This window comes from Poeciliopsis prolifica, unplaced genomic scaffold (genome assembly GCF_027474105.1).
Source record: "Poeciliopsis prolifica strain line A6 unplaced genomic scaffold, Auburn_PproV2 SCAFFOLD140, whole genome shotgun sequence".
Lineage (NCBI taxonomy): Eukaryota > Metazoa > Chordata > Actinopteri > Cyprinodontiformes > Poeciliidae > Poeciliopsis > Poeciliopsis prolifica.
Window position 1 is genome coordinate 282,366 of NW_026562515.1, and position 24,321 is coordinate 306,686.

The window sequence follows — 24,321 nt, forward strand, 5'->3', positions numbered from 1 at the left end:
CGTGGCGAACTCTCTGCTGATCTGCAGGGAACAGTTGACCACCACTGTAAGGCACGCCCTGGTTCTCATGAACCAAAATAAACCCAAATATTTAATTTTGTCTAACAGAAATTAAGAAATATGACTCCACTGCTATATCAGTCGATCTCCACCAGACTTTTGGTGCATCGTCAGATAGCGCCGCCGAACCCATCTGTGCATATTGCCTGGTTCGTGGCTGCTTAGTTTTTCATTGTAATGTAAAAAACTATGACAAGAAAATTGCTTTATCCATATTTGCCAGTTTTTGTATTTTATATTTGCTGAATTGTGCTTTCTGTGGGCACATTTTATCCAACCGTATTTCCATTGTTGCTGAGATTTCAGTCAGGTTAATGTTCTGGGTACATCACCCTTGACGTAAGTAAGCAAACTATATTTACAAAGCATCTTTTTCAGGTATAAAACTACCAAGTGCTTTACCATAAAAACAAAATGAAGAACACAGAAGATAAAAATAACAGCATATGTAACATTATGCCACATAGAAACATTTAAGCTGCATAAATAAGGATTTATAGAATCAACACCGTCCACAGTCTGGAGGCCAACACTCTAAAACATTTAAAATTGTGAAACAAATTATAAAATGGCGCAGAAGCGAAAGTAAAGAAATTAAATTGGAAGTGATGTGCGGCCTCTTTTGTGTTTTGGCTGAAAGCCTTTCAGCGCATTCTGATCTGAAAGGAGAAGGTCAAGATCCTTCTTATTCACGCACACACACAAAAAAAATGCTTTTACAATAATTAAGACGTGAAGATGAATTAAATGCATGAATAATCATCTCTAGTTCTGCTTTGACACCAAAGTTCAAGACTCAGAAATATTTCTTAGCTGATTAATTCACAAGAATTGCACTCAAGAACAGCAAAATTTCAGAAGCTTTATCTGTTATTCAGTTCTCTGAGGTAATAAAGTTTCAAAAAGGACGACTTTAAAGTGTTCTTCTTAAAAAGAAGGACACATTAAAAAGATGAACTGCTCTAATTTCATGCTGTGTACACAAAAGCTTTTGATAATAAACATTATGCAGAGATTTCTATAAGCGCAGTGTCACAGTTTGTCTGTAGTGACTGAGACAAAAGCAGACGCCATCTTGTGATGCAATGAGGGTATGTCAAAACGTAAACAAGGCTGAATACACAGACGTGAAGGAAGTTTCCAAATGTGAATAATTTAAATAATTACAATAATATAAGCTTGCTTTCTGTCTGCGGGCAACATGTGACATCAACTGATAATTCCTCCAGTTTGTACAACAGATATACGTTTCATTCATACACTGAAAAAAGAAACTAGTTGCTTCAATTGGTAACAAGTAATTCAATAAAGTCTATCTGACTCAAGTCATCGTTTTAAATCATGTAATTGATCAGTGACACTTTAAAAATTTAATTAAAAGAGTAAATCTGAATATCATCAGCATAGAAATTATAATACATATCACAAATCTGCTAAAAGGGGAAAAGATTTTTAAAAAGAGAATAGGTCCCAAGGCTGAGCCCTGTGGTACCCCACTGAGAGGTTAAATCTGACTACAGAACAAAAATACTGATGGAACAATAAACTACAGTGTCAGAAGCAGATGTAAGATGAATGAAGATTAAACGAGATGTAAAATATTTTCGTCTTCGTTCAACTTTTCTCACTTCTATGTTTCCTCTTTGTGTCGATTCAAACAAACACACTTCTGAAAAACCACCATCACTCATAAATGCCCCTGGGCATTTAATGTTTCATAAAATAACAGCTAAATTCAGCGTTACAGCAGTCAAATGATTTGTTTGCTCAGAGGTGCTTGCAATAATAAGCCTTTGCATTCTCATAAAGCCATTAACCTTTCTGTCTGAGGGACACAGAGAACCCATAAAGCCCATTTTCTCTCTGCCTAATTTACTTCCCTGCAATCCAATTCAGGGCTGAACAACAGAGTGTCCTGGTGATGAAAACACACCGCTGCAGATAAATAAGCACATATTCCCTCTGTGAGAAAATGACAGAGCCGCACGATGTCTTTAACTAGAGTTAAGGTCAGCAATGAAGTGCTCTGTAGAAGTATTTCACTCCTCTTGAACCTTTTCACATTTCATATCAACAAAACTGAAATTTTAATGTGTTTTTTGGGGGCATTTAATGATTCAGACCAACACAAAGTGGTGCTTCAATTTGAAGTGGAAGGAAATTGATGCCTGGTTTTCAAATTGTTTACCAAATATCTGAAGATTGATGTGAATTTGTTACTTTCAAATACCGTTAGCATATCATGCTGGTCAACCAGAGTTAAAGAGGAATGATTTAGATCAAAGCATAAATATGTTCAAATGGCCTATTCAAAGTCCAGGTTGAAATGAAATGGCGCAAATGGCTGTTTCACCAATATATTTACTGAACGAGTAACAATCTAGAGTCAGCCCTCGTTCAGTAATTACAGCTAAAGATCGGCGATCAGGTCTGAAATCTGGGTGTAGTGATGAACCTGAACGTTTAGAGTCACATAAAGACGGTTACAAAATCAGCCTTCTATCACCTGATGAACACTTCACTGGCTCCCTGTAGCTCAGAGAATAGACTTTAAAATACTTCTGCCAGTTTATAAACAATTAAATGTCTCAGGACTGCAAAAACACAAACTCTTGCCAAGCAATTTAGGTCAATTTACTCATGAAAATATCTTAGTGTATTTTAAATAAGGCAAAACTAACTTACAAGCAACTTTTCAGCAAGGTATATGAGCTTGTTTTATGCCAATGATTCCATGAAATTTCAGAAAAAGTTCTTCACTTGTAACAAGATATTTTTCGCATGGTTCAAGTGAAATAATCTGCCAGTGGAACTAGTTCTTTTTCATCAATATTAAGGAATTATTGGTTTAAAAGAAGCTCATATATCTGAAAAGTTTCTTATAAGTCAGTTTTGTCTTATTTTAAGTGTGGTAAAATATTTGCACTAGAAAATAGACCAAAGATATTTGGTAAGATGTTGTGTTTTTGCAGTGAGCACCAATACGCATTTTATCAGTAACATCAGTTACATTTATTTCATGGGAATTAAATAAATTACAAATAAAACCTCGGTGTTTTGGGTTTTTTTGTTTGTTTTTTAAAGATATTTCTGAAATGTACCTAAAAAAATTGGATTTAAAGTTGGATTCTTCAAATTTTTTCCCAGGAGTGATAATATTATTCCAGTGACAGTTATTTTTCTTTTTCAGGCTTTTTGAAGCGTCTTTTCCAGAAATGTCAATAAGTTTGGAGCAGGAAGTTGCCAGGTTTGAACAGAGCCGCTTTTAACCCAGTCAAAACTTCCACTTTCATCCAAACATAGCAGCATAAGCTCTTAATCTTGTTTCTTTGTTATTACTCACATAGTTAGCTGTCGGCGTAAATAGATGCACCTTCCATAGATGACGGTGTTTAAAAAAGGCTGGAGAGACAACCGTTTAATCTCTCCTTTTCATTGAAGTGCTAAGAAAAGAAATATCAGCATGTGACGACGATATTGCTCCTTTTGGATAAAATAATTCCCCTTTCATGCTTTGAAGTTTAAGACTCCTCCTCAGTCAGAGTAAATAATCCCGCTCCTTTACCTGCTGGAGATAATCTGGGATGCAAGAGACAGACCTTGATACCAGGAGGTAAAGAGCACAACAGGAGACCAGCTACTGATCTGACTGACAGCTGGAAACAGAAAAAGGAAGAAATGTGAAGCTAAAAGTAATATGGGAAATATTACAGAGGAAGGAGGTGGAAATTCAGAGGTTTAAAGGTGCGAACCCAGAGTCAGAGTCGAAGGAGGGTCGGATAATCGCTCCTGCAGGAACATGAAGCTGCAGCCGCTGAACAGGTTTCATAAATTTATCTACCTGAATCTATTTTATATTAGTAATTTCAGCCGAATTTGCATGTAACTTTATATGGATTATTTTCCTCCTCATATTCCTGATCAGCCTGAACCGCCGTCCACCCAGCGGCCGCTCTTCATCCACTCGCCGCCAGATTGTTGGTTCAGCCAAAGAGTTGGATCACGACCTTTGGTAGCTTCTAATTGTTCACTCTTAGCTTTTGACACTCATGTTGTTTTTGTTAATTGGACTCATCCGGGCCTCCCTGCACTGCCGGGTGATTAGATGCCCACCTGCCTCTGTGTGCAGGGCTAATCAGTCTTCCAGTAACTGTACCCCCTCTCTCTCCTTCTCCAGCCGCCATGCTTTATGGATGAACTCTCTGGCTTTCATTCGCTCTGAGCAAACCGTCTGATTCCCGATGAGTCTTCTTGCTCCTCATTAGTTGACTGAACGGTAACGAGTCATTCTCGTTAAACTCGTTTCTATGACACTGCAGCACTTTTCTCCATCAGCCGTTAAATTATTATTAGTCTTAGTTATTGTTTCATTTCTAATGTCTGAGCCTTAAAAACTTCAAATGTTTCATTTGTCCTGAGACTAATCTCAAATTAAATTTTTTTTCAAGCAAATTTTGAATTTTTCATACTTATAAATGTCCACCTTTTTTCAAGCTGAAAATTTCTGAGGTAAATTTTTTATGCATTTCCAAATTTTTCCAAAGAGATTTCTGAAAGTAATAAAACAAAGTTAAAAAAAATGTTAGCAAATTTTTAACTTTTAAAAGTATTTTTTCTTTTTTTAGAAAATGTCTAAGAATAATCTCAAAATTTTTGAGTTATTTTTGGCAAATTTCAGATTTATTTTTTTTTAAAGAATTTTTCAAGCAAATTTTAAATATTAGTCTTAAAACAGAGTTATGTCCAGCTATTTTTTACCTTTCAGGCTGTTGTCTTTTTTTTCTGGAAAATGTTTTTGATTAAACTCAAAATTATATTTTTTTCTAGAAAAATTTAAAGTTTTCAAACTCAGATTTTCATGTTTTTTCAAGCAAATTTTTAAGATTGATCTCAAAGTTTCTGAGTTCTTTCTAGCACATTTTCAGTTTTTGAAACTCAGCAGTTTCCTTTCTTTTCAAATTTCTGGCATCTCAAAGTATTTGTTTTTATTAGTAGCATTAGTATTAGTTTTTTTCTTACAAATTTTTGACTTTTTAAGCCCAGAAATTTCCAAGTTGTTTTCTACAAAATTTGAAATTTCTGATTTTGAGATATAAATGTACTTCTGTACTTTTTTGTTTTTCTACTTAAATGGCCCAAATACACCTTTGAAGAAATATGTTTAACACGTAACATTTCTAAATAATAAATTTAATATGAAACAAAAAGGCAGACTCTATCGAAGACTTTAAATGCAGGAAGCAGCTTAAACCTCAAAGAGTCGGTGGATTTGGTTTTTTTACTCATCCATTATCTTATCTCTACTTTTCCTCTCCTGAAATCCCTCCACCATCTTTCCTTTGCTTCATTTTTCACCTCTGCAGCCAAATACACCTTTTTGTTGTTGTTGGGTTTCTAATGCTTGGCCCTCTTTCCCAGGCTTCCTCAGAAATCCTCCTCTCTGCTCTGTCAGGACGGTTAAGTCCGCTCCCTCCGTTCATTTCTCCTTTATCTTTGCTCTTCAGAGCTGCTTCTGCCTCGTGGGGTCGGGGATGGGATCCCTCCTCTCTCATCTGAAGCAGTGGGGAGCCTTTCAGATTAGCTGCAGACTCTGAGGTTCCCATCGCGTGCCACACACATTCAGCCATATAACTGGAGCAACATCTGCTTTTAGCACCCCATCTGAGCATTGGGGAAGCCTTTATATTCACGACTCAGCTGATTGCAGAGCCACATGTCCTGTCAGTGCATAATGTGGATATTTCAGATTAAGTTCTTCCTCTGAATTAACATTTTTTAATGACCTTCTGATGTTTGGTTACTTGTCTGGGATTAAATACTAGTTTATAATCACTATTAACATGTTAATTAGGTTGAAATCCTTTTTTAAATTATTTTAGTGCCACTTTGTAATAAGATATGTTATTAATTAATCTCTAAATACTTTATTAATCATGAATAACAGTTCAGTATATATTACAATACACCATTAAGGCCAAGAAGGAGACAAAATCTACCAGTTTCCTGCCAAATAGCGAACTAAATCTGTTGACACATTTATATTGTTGTTATGCTAAACATTTTAGATTTCCTTTTAAAAAGACAGTGTCCTTTTCACACTTAATTAATGCATAATAAACAGTTATTAATGATTTATAAAGTGTTTATAGCTGACTGGATAACATTTCTAAACTATTTATTAGCCATCTATAATTGGTACTGCTATTGTTGAACCACTTCACAATAAGGATCTTCTTATAAATGTCCAATAAATAGTTGTCAGATATATTAATTTCTAAATGCTTTATAAATCATTAATAACTGTTTATTATGCATTAATTAAGGGTGAGAAGGAGAAAAAATCTAACGATTTCTAGCCAAATACTGAACCAAGTCTCTCCACTTGTATATATCTTATCTAGATTTGCTAGGCTAGAAATTTTAGACTACATTGTCAACAGATAATATCTTTCTCACACTTAATTAATGCATAATAAACAGTTATTAATGATTTATAAAGTGTTTATAGATGAATGGCTAGCATATCCTACTAGCCATCTATAAAGGCAGCCATATTGTAAAGTGGTACCACTATTTTTTTTATTTTTTTGGCGTAGCTGTTCATGTTATTGATTACATGCAATCACAATCTGACTTTATATGAACGATTTGTGATCCCAAAGTGACCCGCATGTGCAGACGAAGAACGCTGATGTCACACACCCTGTTTACAAAATGATAATGGCTGCCGCCATCCGTGGATCGATTTTAGAGTTTATTCAGCAACAGAAGTTAAGAAAGTTTTATTACGATGAAGGAAGCTGATAAAAACAAAGACACTAACAGCGATTTCCTTTCGTGGAACATTTACTGCATCTCCTGCAGAGAAGTTTGTTTGGATGTTAGTCAGGACTGAGAGTGGTGGGTTTGTGATGTGATGCTCTTCAGTGACAGAAACCTCTTTCATAATTTCACTATTATAAATACACATCTGTATTTAGACGACAGGAACAAACCTGTTGGATTAATTTTCTTCTCAAAGTTCTTCATCCAAGTAATTATCTGGTTATTACAGGAAGTAAAGAGGCTGTTATTTAAAGGCACATTCCCACAGATGCAGAGTAATTAGCAAACCAATCTAGGGTTTCTTTCAGAGATGATTATGTTAGTAATGATAATTGTCTTATTCCTGGTGGAACCGGCTAAACTGAAATAATGACTTTCGTTGGGAAATAAAACATTGTGATGAGCCACAGCGCTGCGTGTGAAATCAGCACTTTGCCTCTAATAAACGCGGAGGCGCAAACACCAGTGTGAGCTGAGCTGTCCTGCAGGCACGACTATGTGTTCCTCTGCACACCCTATTATGAATAATAAGCAGAAAAGAGACACAATTTTACAGGTTATTAGGCAGGCTCATCCTTGCCTGACATTTTGCTGGGTGTAATCCGTTTTGATGTATTTAATTCGCGCGCCGTTCGCATCTCAGTTGTGTTTGTTGCGGCTCGCTGCGAGCGAAAAAACGAATGGAGACGCAGCAAAAGAAGTGAGGGTGGATCAACATAATTAGAGCGCAGGGGGCTCCTTTGGGAAGTTAATCCAGGTGGCAGACATCTCCACAATCTCTGTCACGGGGAACGTCTATGTTCCAGATGGATGGCATTCATCCTAAAGCAATTGTTTGCTCATCGTGTGAAGAGCAAAATCATTAGATTAGGTGATTAGAAACCCTAATGTTCGCTTGTGGATAAAATGGAACCGAATGAGAATTAAAACGAAAGTGCAGAATGAGCGCATAAAGGCTTTCTGGGGAACCGAGTGAGAGGACAGGCAGTGGGATGATGTTAAAGTGAATATTTGAACTATTCAGCACATTTCAGACACAGAGCAGGCTGCAGAGAATGAGGACTTTCTCAGGTTTAAAGAGCCTCTCTGTTGGGTCTAGTGCCATCTAGTGGGCTAAGTCAGAAACTACCACTTTTGTAGAATTCACAGTTAAAAGGAAGTATTATGTAATTTTTTTATTTTTTATGTCATGTTATGATGTTTTTCTCTCACCACAAACACACCTGGAGTGTTGCTTTGAATATTTCATGAATGTTTGAGAAATATTTTAATCTCCATGGCAACCATTCAGCTTTAAAAAAAAAAAAAAACAGAAAACGCCTGATTGGACCTTGCTCCGCCTTCAAGAAATAGCTCCTCCTCTGAGCTGCGATTTCCAAGTTGTAGAGTTAGTTACGAGTGAAAATATATTTAAGATAAATAAAACCTTTTTATTAACATAGACATCTCTACTTGATCCCAGCAACATTTATCTATTTATAACATTTGCTTAGTGATGCGAAAACACACAAACATGTAGAGGGAAAATACTTTTTTCACATGTGTAAAAAGGTGCACCATATATAAAAGTACAGCTAAAAAGACATTTCTTGACTGTGAGAATGAATTTTGTATTACCTTTGTAAATGCACAAATGGAGAATCAGGTAAGAAATTCTCTGTTTTTGTCTCATAAATGGTTTTCTATACAGTCTGATCCAGAAATATCCCATTTCCAGGTTTCTACTCCTTTTCTTTTCGCCACAATTATTTAAAATAATTTCTTTCTCATCTTTTTCTCCACTTTCCACATCTGTGGGGAATACATTTGCAGAAAATTGGTCTCTGTGTGTGGAAGACTGCATTGACTTCAAGAAAAGAAGAACTCTTTATGCTGCTGTTGTCCTAAAAAGATTATGAAGTTTTACAAGGCTGAAACTTAAGAGCGATTTCTGTGGAAAGTTGTAAAACTATAATTTTCCAACACAGCAGAGGGCCGCAGCGAGGAACTACTTGACGTAATTTGACTAAACAAGAACTTCAGAGTGTTTCACAAGTTCATGACTCTTTTCCTGCAATTCAAACCACGTTTTTTTTTTTTCAGCTGAATTTAAATATTGTTTCAGATCCATTTATGAAGCACTACTCACCAGAAAACTTCACGAAAGACTCAGTTTTAGAAAAAGTAAAGAGTTTATTAAGTTCAAATCGAGGATCAGGACTTGAGGGAGGGAGAGGGAAACGGGTTTGACTTTGACAACAGTAACCTGAAGGTGGGCTGTGAAATTTGGTGTTTTGGTTCAGTTAAATAAAATTAAAAAATGCAGACCTAAACACAAACAGATCATCTTGAGCAGGTGTTTTAATCAGCTAATAAACAAGAGCTGTGTTCAGACAGTCACTTGTTAATGTTTTGAGGTATCCTTCAACAGTTTCTGGGCGTTATTTTTTCCTCTTTGCGGTGGCGCGCTGCATAAAACTACATCTCCAGGTTTCACTTAGTTAACGAAGTTGTTTTACAACGCCTGAACTCCAGCCTTGTGCATATTATGCGTGAAATTTCTGGACGTAAACAATGACATGCAATGCATCTATAGTTGCAACGTAACATTATGTGCGTAAGATACCGTCATCATCCGCAAAAAACTGCTGGATGATGATGAGCAACATTGGTTTTGGCTGTCAAGTTGTCAGCGTAACTCTTAACTGTACGTGTGATGTACAAACAAAAAAGAGGTGCAGTGTTTTGCAACTAACTGTCAACACTGTGGCAACTAGATAACAATGTCCAAGGGCATCACATTCCTCAGGTCAGCAAGAAAAATAACAAGAGAGAGAGGGAAGTAGGTTAGCTACGCTAGCCTGACTTTGATAATTTTAGTATTTTTGGTGCTGCAGAATTTGGTGAGTTTTGGTTCAGTTAAAAAATAGACGACCTACAAACCAGTTCATCATTACAGCAGGTGTATAAATTAGCTAATCTACCACCGCTGTGTTCAGATTATCACTTAGTGATAAAAACATGCGGCTGTAACGGACTGAATGTTTTGCTCTTTATGTGGGGAAATGTTTGTGTTTCTTTTGGTGCCAGAGAGAGAGAGAGAGAGAGTAATATTACCAGTGGTTTTGAATTCATCTTCAATGGTTTTTCAGTGTTATTTTTCCCTCTTCTGTGGCACACTGAACTGAATTAATAATATCTCCAGGTTTCATCTGGTTAACGGAGTTGGTCTGCCGAGGCAGCGCAGCTATGGACGGCTGGTCAGAGAAACGCCATGCGGGAAATTTCCATATTTAAACAATGACATGCAACGTGCAAAAACGGGTGGCAAAAAGACAGTAGCTTCGCTTTGAGAAAAAAGAAAATTACTTTCCTTTCAAGTAAAATATGCATGTTTACCAGTTTTAAAATTAACCAGCAGTGTCAGATTTGCCCGCCTGTATTTTATATATTCTGCTCCTGCACTACAAATTGCTTCTTTTTCTTTTCTTCCATCTGGCTGTCTGAGCAAAGCAAAACCAAATAAGAAATCAGCAGGCTGGATTTACTGATGCATGCATTGTTAAGATGTTGCTCTGATGCTTCTCTTAAGCAGGAAGAATAAAAACATCCCCCATTTTCAGCCTCCCTCTGCGTATACGACAAGCCATGAGGCTCCCGTTGAGCTTTCCATTCTCTTTTTTAAGCAAATAAGAAAGAAAAGTAGTTGTACCCTGAAGAAGCCCCTATTTATATTCCTCTCTGCTAATTGGAGCTGTCCAGCGCCTCGGTGGACAGCAGGGCTTAACTTCCAATCACAAGTCTTCCTCCTTCCAGCCAAACCAAAGCCAGACCTGTTAATTAACTCCTCTGATGGCTCTCAGGCTGATGCTGTTCACCTTTTTAGCCGACATTTGCCTCGTTAGAATATTAAAAGCTTCATCATATCGAACCTACGGGCACAAACATCCATCTCGTTCGCTGTCGTTTCTCGTACTCGCTGCCTTGAATTTACCTCCTGGCTGTGGCCTGTCCATCACGGGCGGCGCCGCCGCGGAATCACAAGCATTGTTGGGAAAACAAGCATTCAGAAGGGGACTCATTAGAGGTGTGAAAACGCACTCATGAAAGCCTGAAGATCGGAAAGAATAAACGAGGTGAGGTGAAAGAGACGGATGACCTGAGTCACGCCGCCGCCTCCCGGTGATGAGAGCTTCGTGTTGCATCAACAACTCTGATTAAGAAGCTTTTCATCGAAAACAAAATTAGAGCAAAAGCCTGATCAACACTGAGAATGTTAGCTGTCCAAACGTTTTACAACAACGACAAAATCCAAGCTGAAAGTCTCCAAATGAGCTTTTTCTCAGCTATAATGTGACGCCACACATCTGGGTACTTTGTTCCTAACTTATATAAACAAAACATCAATTTTATAACACTACAACTATTACTCGATTACAATATGTGACTACGCTACCCACTTCTGAGTAATACAAAGATAAATATCAGTGATATTCACTGTAGTACTTTCTGCCCGACTAGCAAAATTAGCTTGGCTAATTTTATCTGCTAGCTCAGATGGACATGTTACTATGTGAACTTACTCTGCCAGTCACCACATTGTTATCAAATTAGCTTTGTGCTGTTTGTTCTTGATCCTAAACTCAAAAAGTTACACAAAATAATGTTTCCAGTTCTTCTGCAGCATGTCAGAAGATAACAGATTTATTTCACCAGACTGTTTATGGTGACACACAAATTTAAAAGTTTCTCAAAGTTATTAAAACTGGAGCAACACAATCGTGCTTTTGTAACCTTGAATCCGTCTAAACAGGTTGGCACATTCTTTCAATATAGAAACCAGGTTAGTAGGTTTTGTTGAAATATTTTGTATTTTATTACAGTTAGAATCGTTTTTGCATTTTTCATAATAAAGAGATTTTTTTTAAACTCTGTCACTCTGTTAAATAAACCACAAATGCCAAATCCCTCCCACCCTGAAAAGACAACAATAAGAAATGAAATACGGAAACATAAAGCTAAAGCTGGAAACATTTTGCTTTGTTTTCAGTTTTTCTAACCAACAAATTTGACTTGGAACTGAATTGCTAAACTAAACTAAAAACATGGCCTGTACTGATAACAAAAGAAACATTTCTCAAAGCTAAATGAGGCTCAATAAGGTGTTTTCAACTTTGTTTGGACATTGGCAAAGAAACAGAAATAAACAACTGAGTAAAGTCTTTTTGTTGCTGCACTTTCCTACTGAAACTCTCCCTTAGAATATAAATATTGTACACATTGTAAATATATAAGCTCAATTTGATTGAATATGTGAGTAAAAAAAAGCATTCCTCCTCTGCTTAATCACTGAACCACAAACCCGATAGACAACCAAACCGTCTTTGTGTTGATGAGTCCCTCAAACTAGGATATATTTCGGCCTAACGGATAAATCCTTCCCATTTGCATCAATCTGCTTTGAAGAGAGATGCAGATGAGCTAACGAATGTGCTAATTATGCTCGCCTGCTGTATCTGCTGCTTTGTGTGCATAAATGAGTGCATCTCCATGCGTATTAGACACTGTAAGCAAGTGCATGCCTGAGTGTTTGGTGGCGTATGAACAACTAGACAGTAAAGAAAATGGACAACATAATATCTTTTGACTTGATCAATTATTAGCATAGACTTGTGACTTTAGAAAAATGACTTTGGTATTTGAAACTGTTTGGTTTTCAATCATGTTGCTCGAGATATTTGAACTGGAGCAGAATGCTGTGGTTTGGTTTATTAGTCATTAATTTTTTTTCTTATGATGTTTTGGAAGGGAGCAGTGTTGAGTAGCAAAGTGCAGCCAGTATCTTCCCTTCAGTAGACGCCACTCAAGAGTAAATAAAGTTTGGAGAATCAGTAGGAAAATTCTAGTCAAACTAACAGCTGCTTAGGCTTCAGAAACATGAAAACTGTTTTAGGTTTTTCCAGAAAAGTTTTTTGTAGTTCAGACTGGTCGTCCGCACAGATTTATGGAAGAGAATTAAGGCCACTGAAAAACAAAAAATAATTCAGATTTGTTTTTTACTTACCTTAATCACAGAGTTTAGACATTGATCCCAGAATTCTGACTTTTTCAAATCTGATTTATGACTTTTTTTTCTCACAATTCAGACTTTTTCTCAGAATTTTCACTTTTTTGCAGAATTCTGACTTTTTTTCCTCAGAGTTCTGACTTTGATCTCAGAATTTTGAGATTAATGATACAATTCTAAGAAAAAAAACTCACAATGTTTTGAAAACAATTTTGAATTTCTGCGTAACTTTTTTGCATCAGTTTGTAAATGAATAAATGAACTGAACTCAAAGGGCTGTGTCATAGTTGCTCGTCTGAAATAGAGAAAACAACCCTTTAATTAGCCGACCTGCAGCTGATTTGGGCGCAGGCATATGATCGTGTCGCTCTTCCAGCCAGTGTAACGCCGGTGACTGGTGTTGGCTCTCATGGTAAACAATGGCCTGGACTCTGAGACTAAATGCCACTCGACAAGCCGTGGCTCTTCGCTCTCTCTCTTTCTCTGTGCTGCTCTTTGCTGAAAGCCATGTAATGACACAGAGTCGTGACACAGAAAGCCCAGACATTGGCCACACATTCTGCGACCAAACATCTCCACGACGTGAAATCACCCGAAAAGATAAATAGCTGTCTGAGTCTGCGGCTTTCTCAGAGCGAGCTGAAGGCAGCGAAAGCCTGCGACCATCAAAACACATCAGGGTTAAGGGAGGATTTTTAGACATTCTGGCTCCTTTTAAGGAAGGGAGCAGGGGAGGCTTTCAGCGCTGAAAAGACTCCTTGCTCGGAGGAATAGCAGACCTGATTTCCTGGATCTCTGAGTTCCACAGCAGAGGAAATGGATGACACTTCTGACATTTCCGACAGTAATACAGTGCAGGCCTCCCATTTCAGACAGCATCACTCAAGGTACGGCTTGCTTCTTGCTATAATAACGTCTTCGGGGTCTTGCTGTGGTGTTTCAATCTTTCTTGTGACCTGCAGAGGAAAAAACAAAGTCGCAGCTTTATTTCTATGCTGAAGAGGCAGCCAGTTTCCACTTTATTTGTTTTCAGCTGAGAAGAAATCTATATTACTAACAAGGCAGGAAGATTGGATCAAAACAACTCTGTATTATAATAATGTTATACAATATATTGAAAGGAAAGTGTGAATTCTGGTGTGTATGTACGGTTGATCAGTGCTGAAATAGAGGAAAAGGAAACAAAAACTTCTCTCTTCATGGATACAACAGAAAAGAGGCAGCAAATATTAAAGTGCTGTATTTTCTGTGGCTTACTTTTCATTTATTATTTTAAGCTTCGAACATTGGGCAGTTCTTTTCTGGGGTAAACATTTGTCTATTTCTTCTGCTTTTGCTTTTCACACATATATGTTTTTTGTTCTTTTTTTAAATTATTATTTCATTTATCAATGGGGGGGGGAAAGCTGCTTAAACCAACCTGATCCTTTGAGTGAAAGCTTAAATAAATGAAATACATAACCAGCGTCGGAGCTCTATTGTGGAAAATTCACATTCTGACCATTTTTGTGCTTCCATTTTAGTCTCAACTGCTTCTAAAAAATAACTCAAAGGTGTTTTCAAAGCTGTTTTTTTAGTTTCCAAAAAACAACAAAAATCTCCCAATTATTGAGTCAAATGTTACCTACCAACCCCAGTTTGTCAACTGACAACCCAAGCTGAGCTCCAGCATGTTTGGTCAGTTGGGTTTACCGCTCTATGTGCTGTACAATGGCTGCTGGAAAAGACAAGTATTCTGTTGACTTACCATCCAGAAACTGCATTCTTGTTGGTTGTGCTGGAGGCTCTACTTCTGCTTTTCAAAGATGTACGTTTGGATAATTGCACATCTGTTTGGAGCCATTACTTTCATGTGCGAGTGTAAACATTGAGCATCAGCTAATTTGCATAAACGTGACAAAGCTTTTAACAGCTAATTCTGAAAGAAGTTCAACTTATGCAGAACTAACTAAAATCTCATTATTTGAGAATGATTTTGAGCAAAAAAATACAATGAACATGCTTTGTATAGGCCAATAACTTATCCTGACCTACCTGTTCAAGAAGACATAATAGGTTAATTTTAAGCTCGAGGGATGACCCCAACCTCACCAGTAATCTTCACAATTCTGCTGATAATAACTGTCAAATATTAAGTCATAATCAACTCCACCCTGAAAAAGAATCAAAATGTATGTTTAAAAGCCCATTGTTATCGCTAATGTGTGTAGTTTATGCGTTTTCCGAAAGAAAGGAAAGGCTTAATAGCAACATTCTGTGTTTTTTTTTTTTTTTGCACAAGTCCTGTATGTGTCCACGATCCAGAGCTCGATCACTGGAAGACAGGCCAAACGATCCGAGGAGATTGGACACGTACACGCAGACACCTCCGCTCAAACTCTCTGGAGTCACTGGAGAGCCGGGAGGGAGACAGAGGGCCCGGCGATCTGAAGTGAGATGGATGGATGCTCTTGAAGGAATCTCCCTGAACACGACTGCTGGGATTTCATATAATTTGCTACGTGTCTCTGGAAACAAGATGTAAAAATCATGTTTTATTGCCGTCCTTGTGGTACCTTCTGACCCAAACTGAAACAAAAGGCCCTGAGAGTGACCAACCACCCAATGCTAAACAGAACCTCCATTTAACAAGACCTGCCTGACAACAGGTCCAACACACAGTCGGCTACGACAGCTTGCGACTCATACGGCTTAAATTTAATTAGCATCATGGTCATTAAAATGCGTTAATTGCATGCATTGTGGTAATTCTGTGTCAAAGTCAGCAAAGGACGAGGCTCGATGGGAACTGTGGTTTAGTGGCTCTGGTAATGCAGTGTGACCCGCTGTAATTTCAATATGATAATTGGAAGGAGTCCCTCTTCCCCCTTCATGCTCACAGGCTAAAATTTCCCCATTGAGGAAGTAATATAGCTCCCCCTGTTGGTGGGAACTCAAGCTTTGTAGTTGCATCTATAGAAGACCATTTTAAATCCACTTTATGAGGGATTTAAGTGTTGCGCTTAAATACATTACTATGTGGAATGGATGAGAGAATAAAAATGTGCGTAAAAACTTCTGCATTTGAGCCGCTTATCAAAACAATAAAATCATTTTAGATACCATGTACACCTTTAAAAATTGTTGAATGTTACTTAGAATAACTTAAAATTGAATAAAGAATTAAACTTACATTTTTAGAATGCCATCATGTTTTCTTTTCATTAGACCTCAACATTTGTAGATATTTGCAACTGCTTAAAATTGCTTTTGCTGCTTTTCCTATTCTGTCTTATTTTAATTTTTGTTGTTGTTTTGGTTTCTGCAGCTGTTTATTCCTTCTTGTATTTGTGTTTACTATCATTATTTTATTTGGTATATTTATTTTCCTATTTTAAATATTTTTATTTTATGTGTTTTTACATAGTTTCTTTTTGCAGCTTTAAAATAATCTTTTACAAAAGACTTATAAAAAGTATCTTTTAAAAAAATTCTAATTTAAAGAATCTTTATTTGAAAAACACAAAATAAAAAACTCTTCTCTTCATCTTAGTTTCACCTTAGGCGTTGAAACTGTGGCATCTGAGCTGCCATTTTGGCTCACATGACAGCACCTAGTGCCGTTGCGTTTGCTTGCTAATTAGATGGATTTGGTAAGTTGGAATTAGCATCAAAAATTGTCGAAATTCTAAGTACAATAGCTCATATTAGGCTTTACCATATTATAACTTCATTTTAAAATCGTTTAACTCTGTAGCTTCATTACATTAAACTGCGAAACGGCTAATTTCGCAGTTTAAGAATAAGGCGGCGCAGACATTGCAGATTACGAAGGGACAGTGAAGGCAACACCGCCATCACTGGCTGCCAGGAGAAAAACATGGCGTCTGTTTTGGTTCGAAGGTTAGCGGCTCTGTCCGGGACTGCTGCGGTGGGAGCTGGGGCTTACGGAGCTCACGGTAAGAAAATAACACTTAGACATTTTGTAAACTGATTCTATTTAATGTTACATTCACAAAAATCAACAAGGGTTGCCATTTTAATGCCTGCCATTCCAGTCTCCGACCGTAAAACAGGCTATTTTATGTTTCCCTTCATTTTGACTGCTCTGATTGTTGGCATTTAAAAAATCATTACTCCTATAAATATATGTTGGAAGATACGCTCTTCGGCTTCTCGAAAATGTACCACTTGGTGGATTATTCGTGTAAATGAAGTTATTTTGTAATCAAGGTGACCCGCCTCCATAGCAGTAGTTCAACTAAAAATGATTCCTGTTGTCATTTTAGGCTTCAAAAACAAAGACCCGGATGACTACAGAATGATGGTATGCATTCACTGTGTTTATGATCAGTATTATTGGATTTACATGTAAGAGATGTTTTAAATGTTTTATTATTATTTCTCAGCTCTATGAAACTGCCAACAAATACCACTTCTACCACAGCCTGGCCCTGCTGGGTGCTGCACACTGTGGAAAACCTCTTTTGGTGAGTACAGAGCATGGATGGCGATATAAGCTTAAAGTTTTATCTCAATATTTGTGAGAATGTACTCCTTTACCAATATGTTACTTGTAAATGGTCTCAAAACAACATTATCATCGTTTATCGCAATAACTTCTGAGTCAATTTATTGTCCAGAAAAACTTGCTATCCTGACAATGCAGACGTTTTTGGGAAGTTTTGATCGTCATTGATTGGAGTTTGTTGTGACAAAATTCTTTTGTCAAGAAATCAAATGCTCACCCCAAAAAGCCTTTAATCACCCTTTATGTAATAAATATAATAAATGATGTATACGGATTAGAGAACGGGTCTGTTTTCCAGGCTGGTACCATCCTCCTGGCGGGGATGGGGATGTTCTGCGGCCCGCTGTACCACCAGGCTCTGACCGGAGACCCCAGCCTTGGCAAAGTGGCTCCCATGGGCGGCGTGGCCATGATGGCCGGCTGGCTGGCTATGATCCTCTGAGTTGTCTCAAACCTGAACCACTGAGTTCTGATGTCGCACGTCCAACGGCCGCCTGCCTCCAGGACGGGGTGTTGGCAGGAGATAAGGTCGCAAAAAGGATTATCTCTTCTCAGCCGCTGCTGAGGCTCTGACAGCTGCTCTCAGACTGTTTTGCTAAATGAATGAGTGAAGCGTGTTTGAAATGGGTCACTTCTGACGAGACATCGGCTCAGCATCAATTACACGCCTTGTGATGTGTTTTTCTGTACCGAGGTCAGCATTATGTTAAAGAAAAATGATCATCTTGCTTGTCTTAACCAAAGAAAAAGAGTTTAAGAATCAGAAAATATTATCTGTCAAGTCAGAGTAACATGATCAGGTTTTCTGCACATTGATTATTGATGATAATGTGTTAAAAATCACTTGAAATAAATTCTCAGAAAATTATTCTGCCTGAATTTGTTCTTTTGGAATTACTTTTTAGTAACGTTTTTAATTTTAGTCTTTAGTGAGATGACATCATTTCACAATATAAAATCAAATGTTATGATTAGTTATGGAGTACTTGCACTGCAAAACACAAAATATTACCAAGTATTTTTGGTCTAGTTTCAAGTGCAAATATCTTGGTCTTATTACAAGTAACTTTCCAGCAAGAAACAGGAGCTTGTTTTATGTGAGTAATTTATTAATGTCAATGGAAATGTTATAAGCAAAATAATCTGCCAGTGGAACAAGACATTTTCCCTTATTGTAAGTTAAAATGTCTTTTTCCTCACTGAAAAAAGAGAATAGAGCTTGAGATTAAAAAATACAGTTAATTTGTTACATGTAGTTAAATTAAGTTTTCTACCTTTGTTTAACAGGACAGCTTTATAAACATAATATACTTACTTGGATAAACTTAATTAGATTTCTTGTAACAAATTAACTCAGTTTTTTTAAGTTGGAGCTCCGGTTTTCTTTTTTCAGTGTGCTGTAATGTTATTTCACTGACGAACGTTTTTGATTTTAAGGAATTATTGATGTAAAACAAGCTCTTACTTCTTGCTGAAACGTCACTTATAAGCTGGTTTTGTCTAATTTCAAGTGAACTAAGATATTTGCACTAGAATCTAGCTCAAAAATACTTGGTAAGACTTTGTTGGGGTTTTGTTGCGTAAATCGTCTTTTTAATAGCTATTTGCAAAATGCTTTTTAAAATCTTTTACATTTCACTTGAATTTAATATGTGTAGTGCAAATTAATACAGAAAATAAGCACATGTACATGCAGTCAGTTAATGCCGGTGTAAATTTAACAAGTCATCTGCGTTTGCTGCATGTGTTGCGTTCAGGAAATGGTGTGTTTTTGAGTTCTGCTTCATGCTTTTGACCCACTTAGTGCAGCAGCACAAAAAGAGGTTCATCACCAGTGTCGTCCTCTCAGCAGGGGGCAATGTTTGCGTTGAAAGGGAAATCCGATGAAGCGCTAATTTCCACCCTGACTGCCAACCTTTGAATGGGGAAACGTTTGGAAAACGGCTGAAAGCGTCGAGGTGGGCATATAAACCGAGGATCTGCACACGGAAAGAGGAGGAAGAGACCCAGAAATAATGAGTTCTTCATCACCACTTATGAGCTCCTCATTACTAAGTAGCTACTGGGAAAGGTTCTGTTCAGAAGAGGATTAGGGCCACTGGGGAAAAACAGAATTAAGGCTTTTATACATCAATTCTTTTTTCTCAGAATTATGACTTTAATCTCAGTATTTGGGCTTTAATCTCAACTCTATTTCAGAATTCTAACTTTCTTTTTCTCAGAATTTTGACTTTTTCTCTGAGAATTTTGACTCTTTCCTCTGAGAATTTTGACTTTCCATTACTCAGAAGATTAAAGCCAGAATTCTGAGGAGAAAAAAAAAAGTCAGAACCTCCCGGTGTTTTACCAGTGAAACACAATCACACAGCGGTGACACTACTTTTCAATTTATGAGACGTTCGACTCAGCATTACAAGATGGCCTTGTGCTGTCAGGTGAATATTTAAAGCTCCCTCATCAAAATTTCAGCTTTTTTTTGTTTTAAATAAAAAAACAAGATACAAGCAATGAATTATAGACCACCCTCACAGAGCAGTGTTGTTTTGGGGGGGATTTAACATTCATTACCTGGCTCACACAGTCCTTCAACAGACCAAGCAATGTGTTTTGCACAAAGTAGAAGAAGCTAAAAGGCAAAGCTCGGCGTTTTGGAACCAAACATCTATGGCAGCTTAATTCAGAAGAAAGCAAATCCTTTCATCGCCTCAATGAAATGTTCTTGTTCCCACTTTATACTGTGACTCTGCAGCGCTTACAAGACAAAACATTTGAATTACTAATAGAAAATCTTAGGAGGAATGTTTTATTGAAGGCTCTGGTTGAGTAAATCCCCTTGTTGCGTTTATTTCACCCAGTATTGTTCAGAGAGGAAGGCAGAATCTCCTCATTACTGCATTCAGAGGAGAATATTTGGCTTTCTGCTCCAAACCACACAAATATAATTTAGAAACAGGCCTCCCGTGTTTGGACAACAAAATCGACTCAGATAAGCTCGGTTCATTCGCTGAAAATCTAATACAACCATTTTAATCAAATTCTCTGACAACTACAGCAACCGTCCTACTCAAGTTTGTTCCTGATTGCTTCTTTGCAGTGTCTGTGGAGCGAGACTACGTCTGAGTTCATTTGAAATCACATTTTACCGCAATGATGTTTTTCAATAAATTTATTCAGTCCTTCCTCCAGATGACTACAACAGTTTTCAGAAAAAAAAACAAAAAAAAACATCCTGAAGTCACAATTTAGGTGAGAAACTGCTGCTAGAGAGCTGAAAAAAATCAACATTTCAGATTGTTTCTGATTCAATTAACTGGACCTCATACAGGTCCATCTCTGTTAACTTAATTATAATATCACCAAAACTTTAATCATTCAGTTGAATATAATATAATATATTGCTTCATTACAAACTGCAAAATTTAGGTTCTCAGAATACCTAAAACATAAAACCAATAAAGATGATTTTCAAGAAGGAAAGTTGCCCCCTACTGAAAAGTATGTTAATGTACTGCTCAGTACTTGGTTGGGGCTCCTTTTGCATAAATTACTGCATCAATGCAACGTGGCATGGAGTGTCCCAAGTATTTGCAGATTTCAGCTCTTTTTATTGCTGTTGTTTTTATGTCAAATTAACCAAAAAAAACTACAAAGAACCAGAAGTTAGTTTCTATAAATGTTGACCAACATCAATAAACTCTTAAAAGGTCAGCTGAAATAGACAAATTTTTACCTAAACTTCTATTCTGTTACTTTTTTATAACTTTTAGTTAGCAGTCCGCACTTAAAAAAACATCTGGTTGAGGTCAAGATAATATGACGTAATACATATAGTGCTGTTGATGGGTATTATTATGATTCACATTAGCACTGTAGTACATTAGCTTCTGCTAAACATTTTGCTGGGATAGCGTTTTAGCATTAGCAGAACACTATTTTAGCTAGCAGGTCCCACCACTGCAAAAAAATAGCAAAATAGTTACACCTAGTTTTAAAGCTACTTTTATGTCTCGCTGTAAAACAATAAAGTACTTATAAACCTTTTACTTTCCTATTTATTCTTTAAGACATGAACCAGGACTCTCTGCAGAGTCTACCCTAAAGGCAAGTTGGATGAATCGCCCTCCACCTCTGTGACCAGACATAACAGAAACACTGATACCAACAGCATATATTTTTAATTATACCCAAGGAGACTTCTTCTCCCTCTTTTTCTCCACAAGAATAAATTATTGAGACTGAAAATGTTTCCACTTTTAACTTCCTTTCCCCTCTTTTCCATCCGATGGACTTAAATTGCATCAGCTTCATCTGTGGGAAGAAAACAGCTCCTGGTTCCATTGATTTCTTAGTCTGGGTCTGTTTTGGTAGAAATAAAGAGTAAATCTGTGTGAGAGTAAAGTAATGGTGAGCTTATGGGAGCTGATGGCCTGGCTCTGGATGGATGTGTAAACTCCATCAAAGGAACTGAATGAAACTCTTTACCCTGGACGCCTGACTCGATTAAACTCCTCCGTCTCATTCACAGGAATCGGGTGGCACCAACAAGCAATATTTTACACCACAATACACACAGAAGAAACACCAAATCCTCCCTGAGAGGCATCAATCAGCCTGTAATGTCTGTTTCCGGCGCCATCTCTGACCTTTCAAAGCCACTGATATGGTGGTCAGCGCTAGCAAAGCCTCAGATTATTCCTCATTTTTTCTGTTTTTGTCCTATAAACTCAGTCATCACACTTCGATCGAGAGCACCGAACAAATGTATCATTAGATGAACTAAATGGACAATACCACCGGGAGCCGCCATTGTTTCTGTAGCGAAGGCTATCGGCTATCGGCGGTAGCTATCTCCCGGAGAAATGTAATGTCTGGAAACTGTTATCATCCAGCTAGTGGAAGAAATGCAGACGGAGGAGTAGTGGCTGCGGATACGTTGGACAAAATGACAAGTGACATAATGTTCTTTGGCCTCGTTCAGCTCGGCACATTTGAACCACTAACTCCATCAACCGTCGCCTCACGCCCTCACCTAATGTACAGTTTTCATAGCAACATAAAGAGCATGTCTAAAGTAGGTTGAAGGATTTCAAAATTATTTGTATTAAACCAAAAGGGGAAATAAATATTGCAACTTATATTACTTTTTTTTTTCTTCTAAAAATGAAATCATTGTAGCTGTCAGTATTACATTGAAGTCGCTAAAAATACTATTGATATAAACACTTGATGGGTCAATAAGATCACATTAAATATTGTAAATAGGGTTGTGAATGCATGAAAGTTACATAAACATTACTTTCCTGAAGTGTTTTCAACTATCACATGTGAAATTACTTTAAGACAAATTTCAATTTATGGGGATACTGTCTCTGAAAAGCTGTAGACTCTGTCCAAACATTTTGCCACGACGGCCAATAAGTCATCAAGTTAAAAGTTCTTGGGGGCCACAAAAATAATTTCTTTCTAAATTAAAATAAAAAATAAATAAATACAATTGTTGTTGCTTTCTTGTTTGTATCTGCTCAACAATAAACTAAACATGCAAAATTGTTTTGAACCAAACAAAAATAATCAATAATAAATTGGAGATCCGAAATACAAAACATGAGCTAAATTATTTTATTCTTTTGTTTTGATTAAAGAATATCGCACAGTATTTTCTCCCTGTAATCCAATATTTCTTGTACACTCCTGCATGTTTTTTGTCTGTTCAATCTGAGTCTTTTATCACTCTTCTCTCACTCTGCAGAACAAGAACAGACTTGGAGCTGGAGATTAAAACTCTGGGTAACAATGCCACAGCATGCCTGCAGTTCCTGTCTGAGCAAACACAGAAATAAGAAAAATACAGAATAAAGCTAATCTTAGAAATGTCTTGTAGATGCTGGGTGTCAAGAAAACAACAAGTGTTTTTTTCCCTGATTGCTTTTGGTAGAAAATAAAAATAGAGGGTAAAAGAAGAAGTGGTGAAAGCTGTGTAGGGCATTGTAGATAGAAAGGAGGAGTGAATTGTACATTTCCACCAAAAAATCTCAAAAATTAAGACAAATCTCAGAAAATTTCCTTTAAAAAACCCCAAGGGAATCTCTGAGTTTGAAAAGTCAAAAAATTTACAAAAAGAAAAAGTTTTTTGCTTGATCTCACAAATTAGTCTTATAAAAACAAGGAAATGTCTGAGCCCCAAAAGTTGAAAAATTTCAAGAACAAACTGAGAAACTTCAGTTTTAAAAGTCAAAGATTTGTGAGAAAAATGTTCACAAATTTTGAGCTTAATTTCAGAAATTTATTTGAAAAAACTTGACAAAGGTTAAAAAATATATACATAAAAAAGCTCAGAAATTGTGCAGATGATCTGGAAATAAACAGAAATTTTCAGAGTCTGAATAGCTGAGAATTTGCAAGAAACAATCTCAGAACATTTGAGATTAATCTATGAGATGTTCCAGAAAATAGTTGGAATTATCTGAGTTCTAAAAATTCAGTAATTTCAACTTTTGAAACTCAGACGTTTTCAAGGTTCTTTTCCAGAAAATTTCAGATTAATCTCACATTTTTTTCTCGTAAACTTTCATGTATTGGAAAAACATTCTGAGATTGATCTGAAAATTTTTAGGTTTTTTTCTAGAACATTTATGGCTTTACAAAGTTAGAAATGTACATGTTTTTCTAGAAAACTTGATAATAATAATAACAATAATAATAATAAATGGCAGTTTTGGGCAGACATTTACAATTTCTTTTTTCTGTCTACACTTTCTTCAATTACTATTGTTTTTGTAACTGTTGAAAAATGCGCAATAGAGTAAAATACCCCATAGTTGTGCTTTAAACAATAAATCAGGCTCAAGAAAAACATAACAATAATTGTGTGGTATTACTT

At 36.8% G+C, this 24,321-nt stretch overlaps 1 protein-coding gene across 1 annotated transcript; it reads left to right on the forward strand.

Annotated features, from left to right (window-relative positions):
* The first annotated feature begins 16,740 nt into the window (after positions 1–16,740).
* Positions 16,741–18,309, forward strand: tmem256 (transmembrane protein 256). Its single transcript, XM_055025251.1, has 4 exons — positions 16,741–16,869; positions 17,200–17,237; positions 17,320–17,400; positions 17,740–18,309. Exons 1-4 carry the CDS (start codon positions 16,791–16,793, stop codon positions 17,881–17,883), a joined length of 342 nt encoding a protein of 113 aa, XP_054881226.1. The 5' UTR covers positions 16,741–16,790; the 3' UTR covers positions 17,884–18,309.
* Positions 18,310–24,321: the final 6,012 nt, after the last annotated feature.